Here is a 26,158-nt window from a genome sequence, read left to right on the forward strand (position 1 = left end):
GAGTTTATGCTGATATCTCTAAGTCCAACTCAATAACAAGGTATACTTAAAAGGGGTGTGTGTGTGTGTGTGTGTGTGTGTGTGTGTGTGTGTGTGTGTGTAGCTGCACATATGCAATTGTGCATTTGTGGTGGTCAGAGGACAACTTGTAAGAGTCTGTTCTCTTTTTCTACCACGTGGGACCTTGGGATCAAACTCAGATTGTTAGGACTGGTAGTAAGTGCCTTCATCTGTTGGGCCATCTTGCAGCCCACACGATACACTTAAACCTCCTTTCCTCCAACAATGAGAAATCTGTCTACGATTTAATTATGCCATGGTTAGAAAATATACTCAAGGCAATTTCATTAAGTTGACAATTTTTTTGAGACAGGGTTTCTCCGTTTAAGCTGAACTTTAATGAGCCTTGTTTTATGGCTTTGCACTGTATGCTTCATGTGTGCCTGAAATGAATATGCGATTTATAGTTGACAGGCACTTAAACAACTCTACAGAGGATACTGGAAGGAAGATTTTAGTCTGAAGAGAAGGATAAGCACATGGAATAAATAAACAATGCCAAACCAGCTAATCAAAATAAGTCTAAGAAAACAAAACAAAACAAAAACCCCAGGAATCAATACACATGGTTAAATAATAACTCTTAATATTAATGGTCTTAATTTTCCAATAAAAAGATACAGACTAGCAGATTAGAAAATAGTATCCATCTTTTTGTGCTTCCGAGGAACACTACCCACAATAAAAAATAGACACCACCTTGGAGTTAAAGGATGGAAAAAGGTATTTTAAGAAAACAAAACCAAGAAACAAGCAGGCATAGCTATTCTAATATCTGACAAAACAGACTTCAAGTAAAAAATAAGGAAGATCACTTCATATTCATTGAAGGTAGAAGCCAACAAGAAGCTATCACAATTCTGAACATATATGTGTAGTGCAAATTCTAATTGGTCTAAATAATAAAAACCTGGAGCCAGATATCAGGGTAAATGTTGAAAGATCAGAGAAGTAAAGGAGAAAGCCACAGCCACTTTTTACCTTACCAACTCCTCAGCCTGAAAGGGGGGGGGCGAGCTTCTGTCTCCTCCTGCCTTATATTCCTCTCTCTGCCCAGCCATATTACTTCCTGTCTCCACCTCCCAAGTGCTGGGATTAAAGGTGTGTGCCTCCACTGTTTGGCTCTGTTTCTCTTTCAGACTGGATCAGTATTGTGTAGCCAAAGGTGGCCTTGAACTCCTGATCTTCCTGTTTTCTCTGCTGTGGGATGTTCTGCATGTCTGATGTGCTGCTCTGATTGGTTAATAAATAAAACACTGATTGGCCAGTAGCCAGGAAGGAGGAAGTATAGGTGGGACAAGGAGGGGAAGAATTCTGGGAAGTGTAAGGCTGAGTCAGAGAGACATTGCCAGTCGCTGCCATGACAAGCAACATGTGAAGATGCCGGTGAGCCACGAGCCACGTGGCAAGGTATAGATTAACAGAAATGTGTTGATTTAAGATATAAGAACAGTTAGAAAGAAGCCTGCCATGGCCATACAGTTTGTAAGCAATATAAGTCTCTGTGTTTACTTGGTTGGGTCTGAGTGGCTGTGGGACTGGCGGGTGACAGAGATTTGTCCTGACTGTGGGCAGGCAAGAAAACTCTAGCTACATTTCTCCTCCCAAGTGCCGGGATTAAAGGTATGAGCCACCATTGCCTGGCTTCTGTGGTTAACTAATGGCTAGCTCCATACTCTGATCTCCAGGAAAGCTTTATTTGTTAGTGCACAAACAAAATATCACCACATATATGCACCAAACACAGGCATACCCAACTTCACAAAAGTCATATTACTAGATCTAAAGCCACAGATTAGTTGGGTGACATAAGAAGGACTTCTTGTTTTTTTTTACTTGTCTTACTAATTTCCTTATTTTTTTTCTTTGTTTCAATTTTTGTTTTTGCTGTTCTTTTAAGAGAGAGAGAGAGAGAGAGAGAGAGAGAGAGAGAGAGAGAGAGAGAGAGAGAGAATAAAATTGGATGGGTAGAGATGTGGGGATGATCTGGAGGAGTTGGGAAAGGGATCAAAATATATTTTATGAAATAAAAAAAATCCACATATTAACTCAGTGATTGTGGGTGACTTCAATACCCCACTTTCACCAATAGGTCATCTGGACCAAAAATAACAGAAACATTAGAGTTAAATGATATCATAAATCAGAAAGACCTAACAGACATCTACAGAATATTCCACCCAGTCACTAAAGATTACACATCTTCTCAGAAGCCCATGGAACTTTCTCCAAAACTGACCACCCAGTAGGATGCAAAGCAAGTCTCAACAAATAAAGAAAAACTGAAATAACATTCATCATCGGATCTGAGCATAATGAAATGAAGCTGGAGATCAACAGCAGTGGAAACTACAGAAAGTACTCAAACTCATGGAAACTAAACAACACAATACTGAATGGCAATCGGGCCAAGGAAGAAATCAAGAAGAAAATTATTATTTCCTAGAACTGAATGAAAATAAAAATACAACATATAAAAATCTATGGGACCCAGTGAAGGCAGTCTCAAGAGAAAAGTTTATAGCACTAAGTGCCTACATAAAAAAGTCAAGAGGTCTTAAATTAATGGTGAACATAGAAGCTTTGGAAAAAATAAATACCACCCCAAAAAGTAGATGAGAAGAGATGATAAAAATCAGAAATAGAAATAGAAATAGAAATAATCAATGAAAGTAGAGTTGGTTATTGGAAAAAATTAACAATTGATTGATAAATATTTAGTCAAATTAACCTTGAAACCTTCTGTCTGACCCCTTACTTTTATAGGTACTTTTATAGGTACTCCAATTTAAACACATATCTAAATATTAAAAGCTAGCATCAACATATGAGAGGAGGGAGCATGGATTACTAACACCAAAGACCTTTGAAAAGTCACATGGAAACCCTACTACCATAGAAGCTTCCTTAAAATATACATATGCATATATAAAATGAATTTAAATGGAGTTACCTTATCATGGAGCAGGGCAATGTCTTTCCTAGATACTATAGGCTATCAGTGCCAGGTATAAGCTACCTCTTTTAAAGTTGTTGGTCAATGGGGTCCCATAGACAGCCTCAAAAATTACATGCTATTGCCATTGCTCTTGGTTACTCTCCAGAACTGGATGGACTGAAGACATTACATACCTGAGTCATAGAATATGGAGAAATCAAGCTGGTACTGACTTGGAAGCTTCATCCCTACTGACTAGCTTTTATAGTAATGGAAGGTCCTACACAAAACACAGTATTTTCAACTTTCTATGAGTTCTTTGAGATGCAGTTCTGACTAGTCTGGCAAGATACACCTTCTGATGCACCAGTGGTACAATGTCATGGGAGTAATCAATCACTTCCTGTTTTGACTTAAGGCCAGTTTCACAAGACAGAAATAATGTGTGATACTGTTAACTGGACAAAAACCCTTGGCTGGTTAGGTCATAGGCCTTGGAAGAGAATCTAATACAATTATTCTGCTAAGCTGAAATAGCAAACTGTCCCCTACGCTCTTATCCTTACTCACCCTACAGATGAGTGCACCTCTTTGCTGTCATCAGAGAAGATTATTTTTGTAGCAGATGGCAATTAATAGAGACCCACAATCGGTCAACATGCAGAGAATAAGAGACTGTAGATTGCTGAGCTATAAATGTGACATCTATACCACACAGTTCCCTACAAAGCTGAGGCTTTAATCTCAGGAGAGGGGGTAGAAAGATTATAAGAACAAGAAGTAATAGATATCTGTAGTGAAATATCAGTACAGTATTGGCTGGACATAACAGTGTTATTGCATGCATGAACTTATGGATGCTGTGACCCCCCCCCCCCACAAAAGCTGCACAAGATTAAGCCAGTCAAAATCCCAGAATGGATCGGGGAGGGAGCTCATGAAGTCCTAAGTCGAGGCTCATGAGGTCCCTTAGCTAAGAGTCTATCGGCAACTGATGGCTTCTGGGGAAAATAAAGTCAGTTGTTTTTTCAGGAAGGTGGTTACTGGAAGGCTACCCATACTCCACAGATGCTCATACACCCATATACAGATGACTAGCCCTGACTGGACTCAGAGCACATCAAGTTGGGAGGGAAAAGTGGTGGTGAGGATGGGAAGGAATTGGAGTGGGGGAAATAGGGGGTGGATTTGTTCAAAACAGGTGATATACATATATGAAATTCTCAAACGATAAAAAATTGAGTCAAAATACATTTAATTAGGTTAAAGTAGTTAATAGTTGTGTTCAGATCATTCATGCTGATGTTTTGACTAGTTATTCCCTTAGTCTTTCTGTGGGGCATTTACCCACCAACCCCACAGCTCCCCAGAGTTTTCTTGAGTGCAAGCAGCAGGAAATATTAGATAGAAGGATTTATTGCAGAGAATCTTGCGGAGATAAACAGATAGAAAATAAAGGATAGCCTCGAGAGGGCCTGGAACCTTTTCCAACGGGCCCTGACTGTCTCAGCCCCAGGGTTTTTATAGAGACGCCAAGGGGTGGAGCAAAAGACTTCCTCCCCCAGCACAGCCAAGTGCAGACCATCTCAGACACCTGCACTCAGGCCGGTGGTCCTAATCATCCTCTATGTGGACCTGCTGGGTAAAGCCACGAGGAACCCGAGAACGGGCTCCCACATCTTTCAGAAAAGGGTATCAATATATTTCCAACCACGACCACAGACTTACCTATTCATTGCCTTAGTTCTATTGGTTCTTGCTTCATGCATCTGGAAGCTCAGCTACTAGACACACACATGTTCTGATGATTATACTTCCCCCTGTCCTGTTGGGTATTTTCATTCCTTCTGCTTTTACTGTTCTCATTCCTGTATTTTTTGATTTACTCAAACCAGTCTTCAGTATACTATATTATTTCTTTTAATGGCTTTTAGTCACGCTACTGTGAGGAATGGATCTGTCTTGTGATCCATTTTTCTACAAATTCTGAGAAATGATTCTGAGGAATGAATAAGGGTAGGCAACTTGGTCTAATCTTCCTGCAAACCGGATGTCAGTCAGATGTGATGGTAAACAGACTAACGATATAATAATATAAGAAAATGGACCCTATGTTTGGAATGTTGGCAATGTCCCTAATTTAGGATTGCTTATATGAATAAACTCAGACCCTGAATATATGGCAATGGAGTCCTTGCAGGTAGGTGAACACTTGACATGTAAAATTAAGTATGTTCCCAAACCATTTTTTCCTGTTGACTGAAGTTATCAAAAACACTTTCTTAGAGGTTGAGGTAGTTTTTTTTCCCCCCAAGACAGGGTTTTTCTGAATGTCATGTATAGCATGAATCTTAAAAGGTCTTATTAATAAAAACAAACCCAGAGCCAGGTATTGGGATAAACGCTGAAAAAATCAGAGAGACAGAACAAGCCACATCCAATCTCACCTCACCAATTCCTCAGCTGATCTCGTTTCCTCAAACTGGAAGCCTCTGAGTCCTCATCCGAATGGATCTCAGCTGAACTGCTGCTAAAAGCCTAAAAGGTTAACCAGGCTCTAGTTCCTGGTTTTCATGCCTTTTATACCTTTCTGCTTCCTGCCATCACTTCCTGGAATGAAAGGTGTGTGTCACCAGGCCTGGCTGTTTCCAGTGTGGCTTTGAACTCGAAGATCAGATGGATCTTTGCCTCCAGAATGCTAGGATTAAAGGTGTGTGTGCCACTATTTTCTGGCTTCTATGTCTGTCTAGTGGCTGTTCTGTTCTCTGACCCCAGATAAGTTTATTAAGGTACACAATATATTGGAGGACACAATACCACCACAGTCCCGGAATTTTCTCTGTAGACCAGGCTGGCCTTGAACTCAGAGATCTGTCTGCCTCTGCCTCCCTAGTGTAGGGATTAAAGGCATGCGCCACTACTGCCCACCTGAGGCTGAGTTATTAATCTGGGCCAGAAAGTGTAAGACTGGTGTGAGCAGAAGTGACTGATCATAAAAGATGCCTCAGACATCTCTCTTTCTCTGTATTTTGATTGCTTTCATTTTTGAGATAAATAGATGTTCTAGTTTGCTTTCTTTCCTTCTTTCTTTCTTTCTTTCTTTCTTTCTTTCTTTCTTTCTTTCTTTCTTTCTTTTTTTTTTTAAAGATTTATTTATTTATCATGTATACAGTGAGTGTTCAGCCTGCAGGCCAGAAGAGGGTGCCAGATCTCATTACAGATGGTTGTGAGCCACCATGTGGTTGCTGGGAATTGAACTCAAGACCTCTGGAAGAGCAGTCAGTGCTCTTAACTGCTGAGCCATCTCTCCAGCCCCCTCTAGTTTGCTTTCTATTTCTGTGGTAAACACTGTGACCAAAAGCAACCTGGAAAGGAAAGGATTATTTCATCTTGTAATTCCCAGGTTATCATCCATCTTTGAGAGAAGTCAGGGCGGGAACCTGGAGGCAAGAACTGAAGCAGAGGCCACAGAGGAATGCTGCTGACTGGTTTGTTCCTCATGGCTTGCTCAGGCTTTTTTCTTACAGAATGCAGGACCATCTGCCCAGGTGGCACTGCCCACAGTGGGCTGGGCCCTCCCACATGAATCATCAATCAAGAAAATGCCCCCCAGACTTGTCTATAGGTCAATGAGATGTAGGCATTTTCTCAATTGAGGTTTCCTCTTCCCAAATGACCCTAGCTTGGATCAAGCTGACAAAGAACTAACCAGGATACTAACAAAGGCTCCTTATTTGTGAGTGGTCTGATTTGGTGATCCAGCCTTTAGCAGTGGTGCATAAATATTATTATTTTGGTGGCTGTTACCATTTCTGCATTACAAGTACTTCTAAAGGAATTGTGAGGAAAAATGACATCAGATAGAAATTCAGAAAGGAAGCCTATGAAAATTCAAATATATAGATAAATAGAGAACATTTGATTTTTCTTGCTTTAATTAAAAGACCAAATAAGGGCTGGAGAGGGGGTGGAGCTCAGTGACAGAGAGTCACTTGCCTAGCACACACAAGGCTCAGAGTTGGAGTTCAGTTTCTAGTCACACACACACACACACACAAACCCAAGAAACAAACAAACAACACCAACCCCCAAAGACCAGAGTAACTCAAGGTGAGTTGATTACCTTAGAGCTGTATGTTCTTGAAATCGCCTTCCTCTCCCCGAGTCATCCAGAACTTTCTTACCTGTGAAGCAAGAGCCGGTCAAAATGTATTTGCCTGGGCTCCACCTCAATTTCTGGACGGATTCCTTGACAGTGTAACTTAAAGATAGCTGGTTCTGGGTTCTCCTTGATGCAGCAGACAATGCTGTCCTCAAAGACACCGACCGCAGTAGGGTAGGCCCATACATTTAGTATCTGATGGAAGAGTCGAAACAAAGTCTGTTTACACTGAGGATGTCAGGTCTTGACTTTCCCAAGAAAGCCTCCCCCCAGGGACTTTCCCCCTCTGACTGTACCTGCTTTTCGTTGGGTTTCAGAATCATGTTGACAGGCTCTAGAAAGTAGGTGCTTGCTTTCACATCATTCTGAAAACAGAAGTATGCCTCCACCACCATTGGAGAATCATTGAGGATGGTCAGGGTCTCCATGTTGCCAGGGAACAAGGATGACTTATACCTGGAAATGAATGGGAATGGGGTGAGGTCGTGATGACGGGGTGAGAATTCCTGTGTAAAAGGAGCCTGTGAGGTACAATGGAATTGGGAAGGGTACTGTGACTGTGCGGAGGCAGTGGCAGTTGGCTAAGGTCATGACATCTGTAGTTGTTCACTTGCCTTTGAGAATACTGTACTGTGATGTGACCCCCATAAGCCTCGGTCTGCTTATCTTTAAGAATGTGGTGACAGAATTGCTTAGGGTTGCTTGGTATTAAGTGAGACTGTACATTTGGAAATATCAAATGCCCAATGAGTGGTAGCTATTTTTAGTTCTTAGCAGAGAACTTTGAGAAAAGTGACCATCTATCCTTGTATTCCCATGAGAAATTATCATTTGGGTCACCTGATATTTGACTTCTTTCTTAGAGGTGATTTCATTCACCTTCTTCTACAAACACCTTCATAGACTGTTAGTGCTCTGCCATTTTACCTGGCCCTGTTCACATAACTAATTTGCTTCTGTTCACTAATGCCTTCAGGAGGGATCTGTAGAGGTAAGCATCAAGGCTATTGGAAGACATTCCATTAAAGGCCATGGACAAAACAGGAACCACTGCAGAGGGCTGAAGGATTTAAGAGCTACACTGCCCAGAGACAGTTTGAGAAGAGCTTTGAGGAAGCTGTGATGGAGGATGAAAGGAGAAAGAATGACTGATTCCCACCGTAGTGCCAGTCAGGCAACTCCATGTGAATAACTGGGAAAGGGAGGTGACCTCAACATCTTACTCATCATGATGCTAAAGAGTTCAGGTCTGTTACTCAGTTCTCACAAACCTCTGAGGTGGACACTGTTGTCTTCCCATTATTCTTGCTAATAAGGCTCAGCCAAGGTTTAAATGAATAAGTGAATGGTATCTGCACTGGGTCTTATTTTGGACTATGGCAGTCACTGTTGTTGTAGTACTTCTACACACACACACACACACACACACACACACACACACACACACGTCCGTGAATAACCATTATTTATCCAATCCCCACTACTGAACTTCTTTTTACGCCATGTCTACCAACTGGCTCTTCTCTCAGCCACCCTCCTAAGATCTTCTGCTGGGTCTTAAAAGCCTTGCCTATCATCAGCATCTTTTTCTCGCTTTCATAGTCCAGCTCCCCAGAAAAGAAACTAGGGAACTAAAAAGGTCAGGGAACAAAGACAATCCATTAGCTCTACCAAGGAGGCACAAAGTAAACACTCTACGTATCACAGGAAGTGCTGGATTGGATGGAGACCTTGGTTCCTTTCCATCTCAATTCTTTGCTTGTGCAATAAAAAAATTGACTAAGTTAAAACTAGTATCACTAAAATTATGATAATTAACCTCATCTGGGACCCCACTTCTGCTTATCTGCTTAGCAATCTCCACCAGTTCCTTTAACATACTCGCCTCTCCCTTTGTCCCCACTGCCTGAGACAGGGTCTCATGTAGCTCAGCCTTTAAAAGAAATTTTTGATATTATGATATAGTTACAACATTTCTCCCTTCCCTATCCTCTCTCCAAGCCCTCCCATGTACTCCTTCCTTGCTCCCTTTCAATTGAAAGTCCATGGCCTCCTTTTTCATTCATTGTTGTTACATGCATACATGTATTGTTTTTTCATTAAATGTTGTTACATGCATACATGCAGCGATATCAAATGCTGCAGAAAAGATTATATTCCTACATAGCTGATACTTCATTCTTCATTCTCATAGAGCCATGGTACCCTTTTCCCTGGTTTTCCCCAAGAACTCTGGCCTTCTTTCTCGTGTCTACTGTGGACTTTTCTTGTGTACGGAGAAGTTCTTTGTGGAATCACCTCACTATATACACTCTCCTTATGCCATATAGTCCATGCTCAAGGATTTTGTCATCTTGAAGACAGAACTCTGCTGTGAGAACCCAAACCATATATTCTGTTCTCTAATTTATGTGGTTTATAGAGATGTCTCCTAAACATCTTGAACTTTATCTCTCTCAAAGTGAAGTCTTGATTTCACCTTTCTAAAGCCTGCTCCTCTTCTAGGCTTTCCCACTAGGGAGAGTGGTGTCTGAGTCATCTGGGTGTCAAAGCAGAGACTTGGGACACAAAAATCCAATTCTCCTGGTTAGGAGTTCAGAGGATAATGGGGGAAGTGTCAGTAAAAGCCCTGCTTACACAAAAACTCTAATTGCAGTGTTTGCGAACTCAACCCAGAAGTCTGAAATTGACTTTGAAATAACATTAACACTCACTTGTCTCTTGACTTTCCACAAAGCAGTGGCCCAAAGTAAAATTTCTCCAGACTCATTATGTACTTCTTAAAGATGACTTCATTTAACTTCATTTCTTTCTTCCTCTGAGGGAACACAACCCTGAACGCAGGGGAGGAAGAGGTAAAATGATCGTACACAAATGGAAGTTCAATGCTGCCACATGATGTGTGCTCTGAAGGGTGTCTGAAGCTAGTTAACCTGAGGCTTTCTGTGGAAGCTTATTTCCTGCTTTCTAAGAGAGGAGGAAATGGTTAGAACTTGAGAAAAAGACTACTGGAGCTGAGCTGGATAGTCTACTCTATAACACCCAGGTATGAAAATTCCACAGTAATCATTTTTGGAAAACTATTAAATAGTTCCAGTGGGTAGTAATCAGCTTTTGAGTTCCTTGGTAAAACAGTGGTCCTTGGTGAGAATTATGAAAAAGGAAAAGCTACAGAAGGCCCCTCCCTCCAGCTGGAGCTCCAGTGTGCTTACCCAGGTGCCTTTATCTGAGACCTAAACTGCACGGTGATGTTCAGTGGTTCAGAGAAACGCCACCTATGGGGGTTCATGCGTGTGTTCATTTTACAGGATGACAAATCTTAGAGTAAAAGTGGTTTGAATCTGCTTTGTAGGTAAATATGCAGACTCACTTGCCAGAAGACATTTTTTTTCCTCTTTTAATGTAATGTTTATTCTGTCTCAGCCTGGGAACACCTTGTGGTATCATGTCATCTATGTTGCTCTTTTTTTTTTTTTTTGGTTTTTCGAGACAGGGTTTCTCTGTGTAGCTTTGCGCCTCTCCTGGAACTCACTTGGTAGCCCAGGCTGGCCTCGAACTCACAGAGATCCGCCTGCCTCTGCCTCCCGAGTGCTGGGATTAAAGGCATGTGCCACCACCGCCCGGCTTCTATGTTGCTCTTATTTCAAGGTCTGATACAAGAGGTTCTGGAATGTGTTCCCAGTTCAATGTATTGTTGTTTATATATATATATATATATATATATATATATATATATATAGTGTGTGTGTGTGTGTGTACGTGTGCACATGTGTTAGGCAGCAAGTATCTTTATCCACTGAGCATCCTTGCTGGTCCCCCATATATTATTAATATCTACCTTGTTCAAAGTACCTTGGGATGAGGGGACTCAAAAACATAGTTTTTGACCTTTTCTTTGAAAATAACACACACTTACCTTGGGTCTTTGCAGATGTACGGGTAGGTGCAGACTCCACGGCAGTAGAGCTGGTACTGGCGGCGGGTCCCAAGGATCTCGAAATTAAATGTTTGGTCGTAGTTGCCAAGATCAATGGAGGAGAAGTGCACCCTCAAGGCCACCTCTCCATTGGGAGGCACAATCCACCGGAAGTGATTCAGCCTGAAACAACCACAGGGCTTTTAAAGTAACCATGCTTCCAGTTGAGGGAGGACGGGGGTGGGGGGGTTGGGGGGGTGGGGTGGGGTGGTGTGGGTGGGTGGTGGTGGTGTGTGTGGGGGAGACACTGGCTGGGACAGGTCCTGTGCCACTGGGGTCAGGCATGGCAGGCTGTAAAGCCGCACTGCAGGACAGCCCTGCACCTCTCTGGTGGTGTGATGGCTGTGCATCCTCCCTCTCCTTGGCTGCTGTGAGGCCTACCTGGTGAACTTCTCCTGAGAGTGTTCCCCATCGAAGCTGTTCTGGTCTATGTCAGACATCGGGGCAATGGTCCCCGATGTCCCCGAAGAGAGGCCTTTCCTGTTATAGTTTGGTCGACGTTTTTCCTTCTGAGTTTCCTTCTGAGGTTGTTCTGGTTTTTCTTTCAGTTTCTGCTTGCTCCCCTTAGACAAAGAGGTCTGTTCCTCTTGAGCCTTAATTCAAAAGGAGCACAAAGGCTTAAATACCCCTGGCACACAGCAAAGACAGAGGTGCCTACAGCATGTCTGCAGTCTGGGTGGGAGGCAGCGGGCACTGGCCTCAGGGCATGAGTGGTGCCAGTTCCATGAGTTAGTGACAAGGCTGGTGTTTCTCTGGGCACTCCATCCTGAGGAGGGAGTGGAAAACCTAGAGCAATCCTGAAGCTGACAGGGAGCATATGGGATGCGTTTCAGCTCCTGGCAGGGTCCCATCACAGCCAGCTGGGCATTCAACTTCCCTGGCACTGCCTGGGCCAGTTTCTCCGGCCACCTGCCACATGATGCTTAATATTTTATTGGCATATTCCACTTCCCACCATTTCCTTTCTTCATCTCTTTGTTCTTAGGACTTGAAAAGGATTTAAAAAAATTTCTTACTATTTTGGGAAGGAGTACAAATAAACACTTGTATCTAATTGGTCATATTTAATAATGAGTTTTCTTTTTTTTCTAGTGCATTCGTCATGCTTCTTGATCTAATTTTCCTCTTATTTTTAATTTGTCCTTTTAACCTTTTAATAGTAGAAAACTTTAAAAACTGAAGGTGCATTACAATCCTGACTTTACTATCGATAACCCTTGATCAAGTTCCAGGCGGTGACTGTGTTCCTTTCTGTGTCGCTGTGATGAAATGCCCGACAAAAGCCATTTAAGGAAGGGGCACTTTGGCTCCCACTTTGGGTTTCTCAAGGTGGGGATGTCCCGGTGGCAGGAGTGTTAGGGAGCTGGCCAGGCTGCACTCACGGCCAGGAAGCAGGGAGATGAATGCCCAGGTCCAGCTGGCTTTCTCCTTTTCATTAAGTCCAGGATCTACAATAGAATGGTGCTACCCACATTTGGGGTGGGTCTTTCCATCCCAACTAACCTAATCTAGAAAGTTCCTCACATGCCCAGAGGCTTGTCTCACCAATGACTCCAGATCCCACCAACCTGACACTCTGCTCCTAAGTAGCTCAGCTCATGTCTCCTCAGAACAAGGACTGTCTCCTGCACCACACAATGGAGCCACTCAGAGCTAAGGATGTGAGCAATTCTCCTGTAATGCACACAGTGCACATAATACTTCCCTGTGTGTCTTAGACATGCATTTTTATAGTTAAATGTTCCTGTGGTGGTCTGGATGAGAATGGCCCCATAGCCTCATATATTTGAGTGTTTGGTCCCCAGTTGGTGGAACTGTTTTGGCAAAGATTAGGAGGTGTTGCCTTGTTGGAGGAGGTGTGTCTCTGGGGTTAGGGTTTGAGGTTCAAAAGCCCATGTGGAGTCCAATTTTTCTCTCCTTGTCTCTAACTTGCAGATAAGATATAAGCTTTCAGCTACTGCTCCAGAGCCATGCCTGCCTGTCTGCTGCCATGCACCCAGCCATGATGGTCATGGACTCACCTTCTGAAAGTGCAAGCAAGCCCCCCATTAAATGCTTCCTTTTATAAGTTGCCGTGGTCATGGTGTCTCTTCACAGGAATAGAAAAGTAACTAAGACAGTTCCCAAGTGGTTATATATTATTATAGATTATCATATTGCGTTTGTTACGACATTTCTATAGTAAATTTTAACCGAGTTCCTCTCATGTATGTCCAAACATGATGCTCTAATTCTACCACCATTTTTATATTTTCAGCTATTATTCTTCTAGCCTAATAATAAAGTTTTCGTTGTCAATAGTAAGAGAGCTAGAGTTCCTCCTAAAATGACAGGTTAAAGATTGCTTAATTGTTTCTGAAGAAGAGGGTTGGTGCAGTAGTCACTTCTGACAATGGGGCCAACTTTCCTAGCTCTGGTGAGGCACACCCAAAGGCTGCTCACTCCACATACTGATTTCCTCCCTGGTACTGGGCATGGGATAGAGCCTCACTGTGAGGCAGACAGGGCCTTCAGATGGTTTCATTCCTGCTGGGCAGTGGATGGCTCCTGGAGCAAGCATATACAAAGGGATTAAAATGCTGGGTCACCATTCTTCCCTTGGGATAAAAGGCCATGAATATAATTTTAATATGTATATAATCGACATATTATTGCTCAAATCTATTTCTTTCTGAGATTTCACCTGTGAATTATATGTATAATTTCTTTTATTTTTACATGATTTCATTTTGTTAATTTAAAAAAGTTAGTTCAACTTAAATTTATTTTCATGTATTGTTAGGCAAGGGGATTAAAAAGTGAATTCATACATAATATCCATCGTGATTTCTTTAATAATCTAACTATTCCCTGGTGGCATGTGTTCCCTTAACCCATGATCTTTGTGTTCTTATACTGTGATTTACATCAGTTTTAGAACAAATCTCTGTACCTTTAGAAAAGAGCCAGTTTTCCAAAACTAGCATACACGCTATTGTGTTTCATTACGGCATTTTCAAACAAAATCTGTTTTTGCTGATTCTCCTTCCTCTTCCTCTTTCTCATACCCCTGACCACCCCAGTACACTTAGATCCCCTCCTCATAACCTCCTTTTCTGCTTCACGTTCATATGTCATGTTGCTCTTCCTCGATACCTTTTTTCCCTCTAGTGGTCTTCTTTCTGATTTCCTAGCCTATATCCATACTTACACAAACTGACACACACATTATATCCACATTCACACCCACCGATACACACACATTATATCCATATTCACATCCACTGATACATATTATACCCACATTCTCACCCACTGACACATACACATTATATCCATACTCTTACCCACTGATACACACACATTATATCCATATTCACACCTACTGATACATATTATACCCACATTCTCACCCACTGACACATACACATTATATCCACATTCACATCCACTGATACATACACATTATACCCACACTCACACTCACACCCACTGACACACATACAATTATATCCACATTCACACTCACTGATACATAAACACATCAACATCATAAGCTAGTTCCAGTTGAAGAAAGAAACTGAAGAAGAGACTAGAATACAAGAAGACTTCTCATGCTCATAGACTGGCAGAATTAATATTGTAAAAATGGACACACTACCAAGAGGCATCTACAGATTTAATGCAGTCCTTCTCAAAATTCCGATGACAACAGTCACATGACAGGAAAATAATCCTAAGTTTCATATGGAAGCACAAAGGTCCTGGATTTCCAAAGCAATGCCGAGGAAAAAGAGCAATGCTGTGGTATCACCACCCCTGAGTTCACGTTATACTACAGAGCTGGCCACAGGCACACAGACTGGTAGAATGGAATAGAGGACCAAGAAATAAGTCTTCTACTTTTGTTAAATATATAATGCATGTTAAAACATCTATTGAGAAGAGGCAGCGTCTTCACTGGGCAGTGCTAGAAGAGCCGGGTACCCACGTGTAAAGGGATGACACTCCATCTATCTTTTCACCAAAAAAAAAAAAAAAAAAAAATCAAAATGGATCAAAAACTTTAACGTAAGATCTGAAACTTTGAAAGACAAGAGAGGAAAAGTTAGGTGGAACACTTTAAGACACAGGCATAGGCAGGGGCTGAGAAGGACTCCAACAGCTCGGGAAATCATTTCAAGAATTAACATATGGGACCACCTGAAACCAGAAGCTTCTGTACAGCGCAGGAAGCCATCGGCAGAGTGAACAAGAGAAAATCTCTGCCAGCTACGTATCTGACAGTGGATTAAAATCTAGAATATGAAAAACTCAGAAATTAAATACCTCCCCCAAATGTCAATCAATAAACAGGCAAATGAAAGGGAAGTTACTTCTCAAAAGATGAAGTACAAATAAATGGTCGATGAAAAAACAAGAACAAAATGTTAGCATTTAGACATTATCTGGCCAGGCTCCTTGGAAACCTTGCCAGCAAGCAGGCAGTACCTTGGCCTGCTCAGGGTCCTGACAACGCCATCCTACTTAACCCCGTAACCCCGTTTGCAGCCCATTTATGCATGCGCCAAAGCCCCTTACCACCACCCCCCTTTGCTCTTCCCCCGGGGCTGTGTCTGCGCCTCCTCTCTTACTCTTGCCCATCTCTTCTTCTCTTATCTCTAGAGGCGCACTCTGCGTTCCTTCTTCCCTTCCCTTAATAAAATCCTCTACGTGAGCGCCGTCTGCGTGGTGTGAGTGACTTTCCACCATGTCCCTAGGCTCCCACCCGCTAAGACCACCGCTCTCCATTTTTAAAACACAACATAAAAAACAAACAAAAAAACCCCAAACTCTCAACATCAGGGAAATGCAAATCAAAACTACACTGAGATTCCTTCCATACTGCTGTCAGAAATGTGAACTACATCCTCTCCAGCATAAGGTGTCTTCAGTGTTTTTGATCTTAGCCATTCTGACAGGCGTAAGGTGGTATCTCAGAGTTGTTTTGATTTGCATTTCCCTGATGATTAGGGATGTTGAGCAATTCCTTAAATGTCTTTCAGCCATTTGAGTTTCCTCTGTTGAGAATTCTCTGTTTAGTTCTATAGCCCATTTCTTAATTGGACTGTTGGGCATTTTGATGTCTAATTTCTTGAGTTCCTTATATATTCTGGATATCAGTCCTCTGTCAGATGTGGGATTGGTGAAGATCTTTTCCCATTCTGTAGGCTGTCGCTTTGCTTTGTTGACCGTATCCTTTGCCCTACAAAAGCTTCTCAGTTTCAAGAGGTCCCATTGATTGATTGTTTCTCTCAGTGTCTGTGCTACTGGTGTTCTATTTAGAAAGTGGTCTCCTATGCCAATGTGTTCAAGACTACTTCCTACTTTCTCTTCTAGCAGGTTCAGAGTAGCTGGATTTATGTTGAGGTCCTTGATCCACTTGGACTTAAGTTTTGTGCACGGTGATAGATATGGATCTATTTGCAGCCTTCTACATGTTGATATCCAGTTTTGCCAGCACCATTTGTTGAAGATGCTTTCTTTTTTCCATTGTGCACTTTTGGCTTCTTTGTCAAAAATTATTTGTTCATAGGTGTGCGGATTAATATCAGGGTCTTCAATTCGATTCCATTGGTCCACATGTCGGTTTTTATGCCAGTACCAAGCTGTTTTTATTACTGTAGCTCTATAGTACAGCTTGAAGTCAGGGATCGTGATGCCTCCAGAGGTTGTTTTATTGTACAGGATTCTTTTGGCTATCCTGGGTTTTTTGTTTTTCCATATGAAGTTGAGTATTATTCTTTCCAGGTCTTAGAAAATTGGGAATCCATCTCCCCCAAGATCCAGCTATACCACTCTTGGGCATATACCCAAGGAATGCTCAACCACACCACAAGAGCACTTGTTCAGCTATGTTCATATCAGCGTTGTTTGTAATAGCCAGAACATGGAAACAACCTAGATGCCCTTCAACTGAAGAATGGATAAACAAAATGTGGTACATATACACAATGGAATACTACTCAGCAGAGAAAAACAATGACATCATGAGGTTTGCAGACAAATGGATGGATCTAGAAAAAATCATCCTGAGTGAGGTATCCCAGACTCAGAAAGACAAACATGGTATGTACTCACTCATAACAGGATACTAGATGTGGAACAAGGATGACTGGACTGCTACTCACATCACCAGGCAGGCTACCTGGAAAACAGGACCCCAAGAAAGACACAGGGATCGCCCAACGACAGAGAAATGGAATGAGATCTACATGAACAGCCTGGACAGGAGTGGGGGTAGTGAAGGGCGAGGGTCGAGGGAAAGAGAGCTTGGGTGAGTGGGAGATCCCAGCTGGATCAAAAACAGAGAGGGAGAACAAGGAATAGGAGACCATGGTAAATGAAGACCACATGAGAATAGGAAGAAACAAAGTGCTAGAGAGGCCCACAGAAATCCACAAAGATACCCCCACAACAGACTGCTGGCAATGGTCGAGAGACAATCCGAACTGACCTACTCTGGTGATGGGATGGCCAAACACCCTAATTGTCGTGCTAGAAACCTCATCCAACTACTGATGGATCTGGAGGCAGAGATCCATGACTAGGCCCCAGGTGGATCTCTGGGAGTCCAATTAGCGAGAATGAGGAGGGTTTATATGAGAGAGAATTGTTGAGACCAAGGTCGGATAAAGCACAGAGACAAATAGCCAAACAAACGGAAACACATGAAATATGAACCAATGGCTGAGGGGTCACCAACTGGATCAGGCCCTCTGAGTGGGTGAGACAGTTGATTGGCCTGATCTGTTTGGGAGGCATCCAGGCAGTGGGACCGGGTCCTGTGCTCATTGCATGAGTTGGCTGTTTGAAACCTGGGGCCTATGCAGGGTCCCTTGGCTCAGCATGGGAGGAGGGGACTGGACCTACCTGGACTGAGTCCACCAGGTTGATCTCAGTCTGTGGGGAAGGCTTTGCCCTGGAGGAGATTGGAATGGGGGGCGCGCTGGGGGGAAGGTGAGGGGGGCGGGAGGGGGGAGAACAAGGGAATCTGTGGCTGATATGTAGAACTGAATTGTATTGCAAAATAAAAATTAAAAAAAAAAATAAATAAGCTACTCAAAAAAAAAAAAAAAAAGAAATGTGAACTACTGTAGCCTCTATGGAAATCAGTATGAACAGTCCTCAACAAACGAATAAACAAACAAAAAATCTAAAAAAACCTATGATCCAACTGTATATCCATCCTGGAATATACTCAAAGGAACCTAGTCAACATAGTATAGATACACTTGCTCATCCGTGTTTCTTGTGGCACTATTAATAATAGCCAAGTTATGTGGTCAGCCTAGGTGTTCAGCAACAGACGAATGGGAAAAGAAAATAACAGACACACACACACACACACACACACACACACACACAAATGGAGTTTTATTCAGCTATAAAAAAGAGTAAAATTACATCATTTGCAGGAAAATGAATGGAATTGGAGATTATTATGAGATTATTACGTGAAAAAAGCCAGAACCAGAAGAACAAATACCTCATGTTTTCTCTCATATGTAGAACCTAGATTTTACACACACACACACACACACACACACACACACACACACACACACACGCACATACGCACGCGCACATATATGGCATGAAAATAGAAGGGGCGCCATTTGGGAAGAGGAAGGGGATTGATGGAAGAGGGCAGGAGGGTCATGGGGAGTGTGGTCAGCGCACATGATTCAACCACACAGAAGCTCATGACAGGCCCCATCACTTGTAATGAAAACACATACATTAACAACTAAACAACTAATTTTGCCCATTTTCTTGCATATGAGCTTCAGAGTAATGTGATCTATTTCATAACTTGTCCCCTGGGCGTTGGAAAAGAGGAGCAGCAGTCATTTGCAGTCCCTCTCAGGCAGAGGGGAAGACTCAGTGATGGAAGCTCATAGAGGCTCCTCAGGCAGGAGGGCCAGAGAAACAAGCCTCATATCAGACCCAGATTGCTGTCTTGTGGGGGTGGCCTTCCTCCCTTGTTCTATGAACCCTGCCAAGTTCAAGACCAGCCGAGGATTCCTTACCTTGGCTACCATGGCGTTGAGGAAGAGGTCAGAGTCCCCTTCCAATTCTTTTTTCTCGTCCAGCAGGGTGAGGTCATCATTTGGCGGGATCACAAACACAAAGTGCTTCAGGACGTCAGTGGCCACCAAAGACTGCCTCTTCGCTGGGTAAGAGAGGATGGAGAACAAGGCAGGAGCTGGAATGGGTGGTCCAGAGGATCCCAGGCCTAGGATGTCCAGGATCTAAATGAAAAGCTTTGCATTAATTTCCTGTGCCGACTGTGTGCCAACGCTACGTCCCTGTCAGAAGGAACAAGGGTGGCCCATGCAACCTTCTCTGCTGTCTGTGTTCACGGGAGACTCTAAGGGAAGGATGGGCCTCCGAATTGGCTCGGCCGGGCTTTCCAGACCATCCTGGAGGCTCTTGCTGTGGGCTGTTTATGCGCTGCATTTCTCATAGCCTTTGTCACACTTTATTGTGACAATCTGTCTGTCTTTGCAAATAAGACTATAAACCCCATTAGGGCAGGAACTAGGTTGATACAGCAGATGGCCTAATGCTCCACAGGGCTGTTTAATTTAAACAGACCAGTTTTTAAGGTTCAGACGTCTGTAGCATAGATATGGTTCATTAATTCTCATATTGCATGTTCACTTTTCTTTAGATGTTCTTCTTTCCAAAGACAAACAAATGTCGGGTTGGGGCAGGTTATATACAGCAAAGAGAAAAACCTATCAAACAAAGCAAAGGTTCTGGATTTTCCCTCTCTAGGCTCTCATCTGTAATACACGGGTCCCCTCCAAAGCAAGGGCTGGAAAGAGGGCAGCAAGTTCCCTCCCAGTTTGCAGGAGTCCTTAGAATAAGTACTCAGCGTCGAGATTATCATTGCAATAGTAAAGGCTATAGCCTGTTCTGTGGACTTAGCAAGCGGCCGCGTAGGCCTACCAAGTCAAGACCTCCATGTAATTTGCATCCCATCCCATGGACCACAGAGCATCCTGACACAGAATTTGGAGTTGCTTCCTAGGATTTACAGTGTCCACAAAGAAAGCCTTAAGTCAGATACCAGTTATTAAATTAACAGTCTAACCAACCTATGGGTCCAAATGTCGAGGTACAAAACTATATAAGAAGATGTTCTTGGCAAAAAGGAAAGAGTTTCCCAAGTCACCACTGCCCCAGTTCTTCACCTAAGCTTGGCCTGAAACAGAACTGTGCGTTGAGTAGAGGGAGTGTTGTGTGCTCTTCAGCCTGCCCTGGACCCACTATGGCAAGAATAACAGTAAGGACACTCACATAAATTTGTCTTTGTGAAGAACTGCTTTCTCCTCCTGCAACTCTTCCCTGCCATTCATCCCTCTAGGGATATCTCTGTTCTTCTGAAGAGTCTACCTAGTTTCTGACAAACCAGAGGTCAGCAAACTGTGGCTCTGCTCACTCTCTGACAAATCTGGCCTGCTGTTTGCTTTTGTAAATAAAAGATTGGAACATGGCCATGTCCATTGTATCTTGTTGGTTGCCTTCACCTTCCAAAGGCTGAATTGAGTGGTTGTTGGAAGAATGTATGACCTTTAGCCTAGAATTTTACTTTCTAATCTTTTACAGAAAAAGTTAGTTCCCAGGCATATATATATATATATCCTCCTCCTAAACCACCAGTTGAGGTTAGTTTGGAAGGCACAATACTTTTGTTGGTAGTAGTGAAAGGCTACCTAATAGATTACTTCTCATCCCAGTGGGAAGCATGTGGGAAAGAAATTTTGGAATGGACAAGTCTCTTGATTGACTCCAAAACATATCTCTTATTCCCCTGGGTGCTAGTGTTGTCAATATTAATGATCAGCTGTACAGATGCCTTTTAATGAGGCCAGATAGTAGGAATAGACTGGCAGGACTATCTATGGATTAAAAAAGGTCCCTTTAGGCATCATTGTTGCATATGTAAGGAGGCACCAGAGATCCATTGAAGGGAATATGAACTTTCAATACAAAGAAACATGTTTATGTTAGTTAGCCCAGCCTCCAAGCCTCATTTTGTTTTACCCCACAGAAGCCTTTGTACCTGATCTCCTTTGGGAAGCTTGTCGCTCTCCAGGGCTTGCTTCCAGCTTATGCCTTCGAAGTCAGGAGTGTGGATGCTGATAAAGGGCACCCCCAGGTCCTTCTTCCCCTCATGTTCCTCTTCCACTTCCCCTTCCACTTCGTCACTTCGTTCCTCCAACGCCCGCAGCTTCTCCAGACGCTCCCTCTCTGCCTTCTCCCTCTCCAGGCGCTCCTTCTCCGCCCTTTCCTTTTCCAAGCGCTCCCTTTCCCGGTCCTTGCGGCCCCGGCGCCCACCACCACCTGATGGAGCCTGGCGCTGGTCATCAGGCTCATGGGGCACCTCTTCCATGCCTGCGTGAGGCATCTGGAGCCCTTGCTTGCGGTCCCAGTACGTGAGGATGTTTTGGATATCCTTCAGACACAGGTCGTAGACTTTAAACCTTTGTGCCAGTGTCTTGTCAGTATCCTTCAGGAAGTCTTTTTCACTGTCCTCTTGTTCCTGGGTAATAGGAAATCCAAATGCATAGTCAGTCGTGTGTTTCTTTCTCCTGGAGGACTCTTCAATTGCTGGCTGCTCTCTGACAGAAATTTTCCTTTCTATCGATTCCATCTTCATTTCAAACTTGGCAGCAGTGAGAACCTAGAAGACAAAACATGTGAATGATGCACCAAACAGCTTTTCAAAGACAAGCAAAACTGCATGCCGGACAGCATGGGACATCTTGTTTCACCAAGCGGCCTACGATTCAGGTACCTCCCTAGGTACAGTAAGTTTGGGAATCACTTTGTGTGTATGTATGGTGGGGAGCTTCATCGGAACTTCTGCCTCATGGTTTTACATTGCTGATGTGGGTTCTGCCTCGTGAATTTTGAGATAGGTACCCAGGCACTTTTAGCACACATTCCTGCTACAGAGCTGCTGATCTGAAGGACCAATAGGAAAAGGCCAGCAAAGCGCGGTTTCTGTATATGCTTTCAGATGCCCTGGGAGTGATCAGAGAGGGTGATGGTTCGAGTCCGGCAATGTTACAGCTTTGTGACCCTGCCAACAACCTAGTCCTCTCTGTATAATGGGGATAGTAACAAGTATGTCAAAGGACTGTTAATGACCGAGTGTGCAGATTCATATGAGTAATTTACAACAGTGCCTCTCACAGAGCAAGGGTTCTTTTAGCGTGAAGTTATTAAAACTACACAGCTTTGTATTGTATTTCTGGGGACAAATGGGAGTTTAGAATCTGGTCACACTTAGGCTTTGAAAATGTTTATTTATTAAAAGTTATTAAAGTTATTAAAAGTTGTCTTGAGCTGGGCATGGTAGTATGTGCCTTCAATCCCAGCACTCGGTAGGCAGAGGCAGACAGATCTCTGTGAGTTCAAGGTCAGCCTGGTCTATAAAGTGAGTTCCAGGATAGCCAGGGCTATACAGAGAAACTCTGTTTCAAAAACAACAAAAAATTATTTATTCAACAAACTTGGTATATATAGAGAAACCAACGCTCACCCCCTTTTCTTACTGTGCTTTCAAATATATTTTGTGGGCTCTGATTTTTTTCTCTTTGCTTGGATGAAATCCTTAGGTGGTTCCATCACTTTAGGGGAGCATTCTTAGGCAACAGCAAATCCAGTCCAATCTCATGGCCACTTTGTTCAGTATAGCCCAGTGTCCCCCTTCCCAGCTAAATTGAGGGCTGTTCCAGGTACGGAGTCTTGAGTGACCAAGGGCTGGCTTTCCCCTCTCATCTCACTGTGCCTTTTCTACTCATTCATGTTGAACACGGCCCAGCAAGCTGGCCACATGAAAGCACTTGTCAGAGCTATGAATAAGAATTTCAGCACCCTACTTCAGCTCATGTTAAGAGGCCTCAGTCTGCAGAGCCACTGTGAGGACATGAGGGATGATATGGAATGGGGTACCAGGTTGGGAGGGGGGACTTTCAGGTGGAGATCATAGAAACTCAGCATAGAGTAATTGGAGGCTGACAAAAGATGGCAAAGAATATGGGGAGATTTGAGAACATGGGTAATGAGCTTGAAGCAATGGGCACAGAAAGAAAATACATATATTATTCTATACATGTGGGGTATTTATAAAAATCAGTCATGTAGGGGGTTACATGGCAAAGCCCAGCAAATACAAAGGACCAATACACCATGGGACATGTTCTCTGTAGCCAGAAATTTGAAAAAAGATGCCACAAATGAAGCCATTTATTTTGAAATTGGGTAATATACTCTGAACAATCTCTGAGTTAAAAACTATAAAGAATAGTCAGAAAGTTTTGGAAGGAAACAGTGATGCGGGCACTGTATATCAACAACACAAGGGTAGGTCTAAAACAATGCATCTGAAAACGTGCTCATAACTTTCATAAATCAGAAAATAAAAGTGAATAACATTAATATCTACCATAAGAAGCTAGAGAACTGAAGAAAACCAGAAAAAGAAAGAAATTGTGAAAAGGTACAAAGAAACTAATCCGAAAGCAAACCTGTTACAAAGACAACAGTTGTTTCTTTGGAAAAGAGATGGAAATAAACATTTTTGGAGACAGAATCTAAAGTAAGCAGGCTGGCCTTGAACTTGCAATGTAGTAAAGGATGAACTTGAGCTGCTGATCCTCCTGCCTCCAGCTCCTGAGTGCTGGGATTACAAATGTGTGCTACCATGTCTGTTTTTGTTTTTTGTTTTTAATATGAGGTGCTCGAAATTGAACCTAGGACTCCATGCATGCCAGGCAAGCATTCTATAAACAGAGCTGTAGCTACATCCTTAAGATAAAAAATTCTAAAAAAATTGAAAAATAATGGAGAAGGTTATGAATGAATAATAAATAACATGTAGGATGGCAGTAAGGACATGACTATAGAGTTAGAAGCTATTTAAAGAGATCATAAGGAGGATAACATCATGGATTACTTTATGCTAATAATTAAAAAGTGATAAGATGACTACTTTTAAAGAAAACTATGATATCTCTTATGATATCCAGGAGGCAGAGAGAAAGCAGCAGTGGAAAGGTCCAGGAAGGAGCTATATCCTTCAAAAGCACTTCCTCAATGATGTACTTCCTAAAAGTCAATTGAGTTTCAATGGATTAATTCATTGATGAAGCAAGTGTCTTCGTGATTTGTTATTTCACAGGAGTCCATCAATGGCAACAACACTTTCACATGTGAAGCTTTGGGGAACATTTTTCTTCTCTTTTGTCATTGTCTTCTTTTTCTTCTTCTTCTTCTTCTTCTTCTTCTTCTTCTTCTTCTTCTTCTCCTTCTCCTTCTCCTCCTCCTCCTCCTCCTCCTCCTTCTCCCCCTCCTCCTCCTCCTCTTTCTCCTCCTCCTCCTCTTCTTTTTTTTTTCTTTAAGATTCAAACCATAACAGGATAAAATGACCAAGTGGGAAGAGAAGAGGCTGAGACTGAAAACGGACAATGAATGGAATTAGGATTAATGATTTGGGATGGATGGAATTAGGGCCAGAAAGGAAAGACAGAGGTGGGAGGAGGAAGAGGGAGAAGGAGAGAAGTGTGCCAGGAGAAGTAGGCTAGGACATTAAGAGAATAGTTCAAAGGTTGGTACCATTTATAGAAACCCCAACACGATACCAATGGAGTCAGACATTGACATGTGGATGTCTGATGTGGACATGAAGAGGCTGCTGGGGATTATGATCAATGGGTATGACCGACTGAGACTGAAGCTGGGGTAAAAAAATTCCCACTGAAGCATTGGGAATTGAGCAAGTAGAGCCAGATAGAGAAACATTTTGGAAACTTTAATTATGAAAGAACAAGAGAAACACAGTGCTAGTATGGGAAGCACAGGGGGGAAGGATACTTTGTGTTTTAAAACTGCGGGGAAGGATACTTTGTGTTTTTAAACTGGGTTGTTCTCAAGCACGCCAGTCCTTCCCCCTGGCACCCCCTGATACTTCCTTTCACTTCCAGAGGATGTATCTGGTCTCATCTGGCTTTCCTTAAGAGAGCATTTTCAGACCAGATGACTACATTAGACCAAGAAGGGTCTCAAGAAGTCTTCCCAAGGAATATGGTCAAATGTGTTTTTGTGCTAAGCTCAGGTGACACACACACAGCGTGTTCCTAAATAGATGGCTGTGTTATGGTCCTTCCCACTCAGTCTGAAGTCATCAAATCACCCTTGAAGATACTTGCCCTCTATCCTGTAGTAGGGACATCGGAGGGGCAGGGCTCAAGTCACAGCTACTTCAAGTCACAGCCACTTGAGTTAAGAAGGAAATCTACATACTTTCACTTAAAAGCCCCAGCAGATTCTAGCTGGAGACTATGATGCAGTCAATGGACAGACTTCTAGGCTAACTGTGCTCTCAACAGTCTCTCTCTCTCTCTCTTTTTATGATGTGTGTAATGTTATCTTTAAAAAGTAAGTTTGGGGGATGGTGAGATGGCTCAGTGTGCTAAGACACCTGCTGACCACCTGATGACCTGAGTTTGATCTCTATGACGCATGCAATGGAAGAAGAGAACCGATTCCTGAATAGTGTCCTCTGACTTCCATTTGTGTGCTATGGCACACACACACATGCACACACAAATAAATATAAGTGTAATTAAAAATAAAAAATTGGGATGATAAATTGGCATAGGTTAATTTGATTTTTTCCCCAATAACATACGGAGGAACTAGAGGCACCCAAAATAAAGAAGGCTATTGCCATTGCTCTTGGTTGCCTATCATAAATAGATATGAAGATGCTATGGCTAAGATGTCACATACTTTAGTTGAAGACATAGAGAAACCAAACCCAAATTGATCAGGGAATAATTATCTCCTCACTGGCTGTCTTTTAATGTGTCCTACGGTGCTGCTGGGGTAGAAAAGACACCAATGATCTTACCCAGCATTGGACTGCATGCTACAAATGACCTGCTAGGCAAGATGTACCCACTGGTAAAATAGTGGCAAGACT

At 42.7% G+C, this 26,158-nt stretch overlaps 1 protein-coding gene across 1 annotated transcript in view; it reads right to left on the reverse strand.

Annotated features, from left to right (window-relative positions):
* The window catches only part of Hydin (HYDIN axonemal central pair apparatus protein), a 362,311-nt gene that overhangs the window by 62,118 nt on the left and 274,035 nt on the right, over positions 1 to 26,158 (reverse strand). The window contains exons 46-52 of the mRNA XM_059264008.1: positions 21,230 to 21,850; positions 19,188 to 19,409; positions 11,518 to 11,729; positions 11,077 to 11,259; positions 9,875 to 9,994; positions 7,457 to 7,616; positions 7,183 to 7,355 (exon numbers count right to left, since the gene is read on the reverse strand). Of these exons, the coding sequence (XP_059119991.1) occupies positions 7,183 to 7,355; positions 7,457 to 7,616; positions 9,875 to 9,994; positions 11,077 to 11,259; positions 11,518 to 11,729; positions 19,188 to 19,409; positions 21,230 to 21,850 (1,691 nt within the window). The remainder of the gene's footprint in view (positions 1 to 7,182; positions 7,356 to 7,456; positions 7,617 to 9,874; positions 9,995 to 11,076; positions 11,260 to 11,517; positions 11,730 to 19,187; positions 19,410 to 21,229; positions 21,851 to 26,158) is intronic.

The sequence above is a fragment of the Peromyscus eremicus genome, chromosome 5, assembly GCF_949786415.1.
Source record: "Peromyscus eremicus chromosome 5, PerEre_H2_v1, whole genome shotgun sequence".
Lineage (NCBI taxonomy): Eukaryota > Metazoa > Chordata > Mammalia > Rodentia > Cricetidae > Peromyscus > Peromyscus eremicus.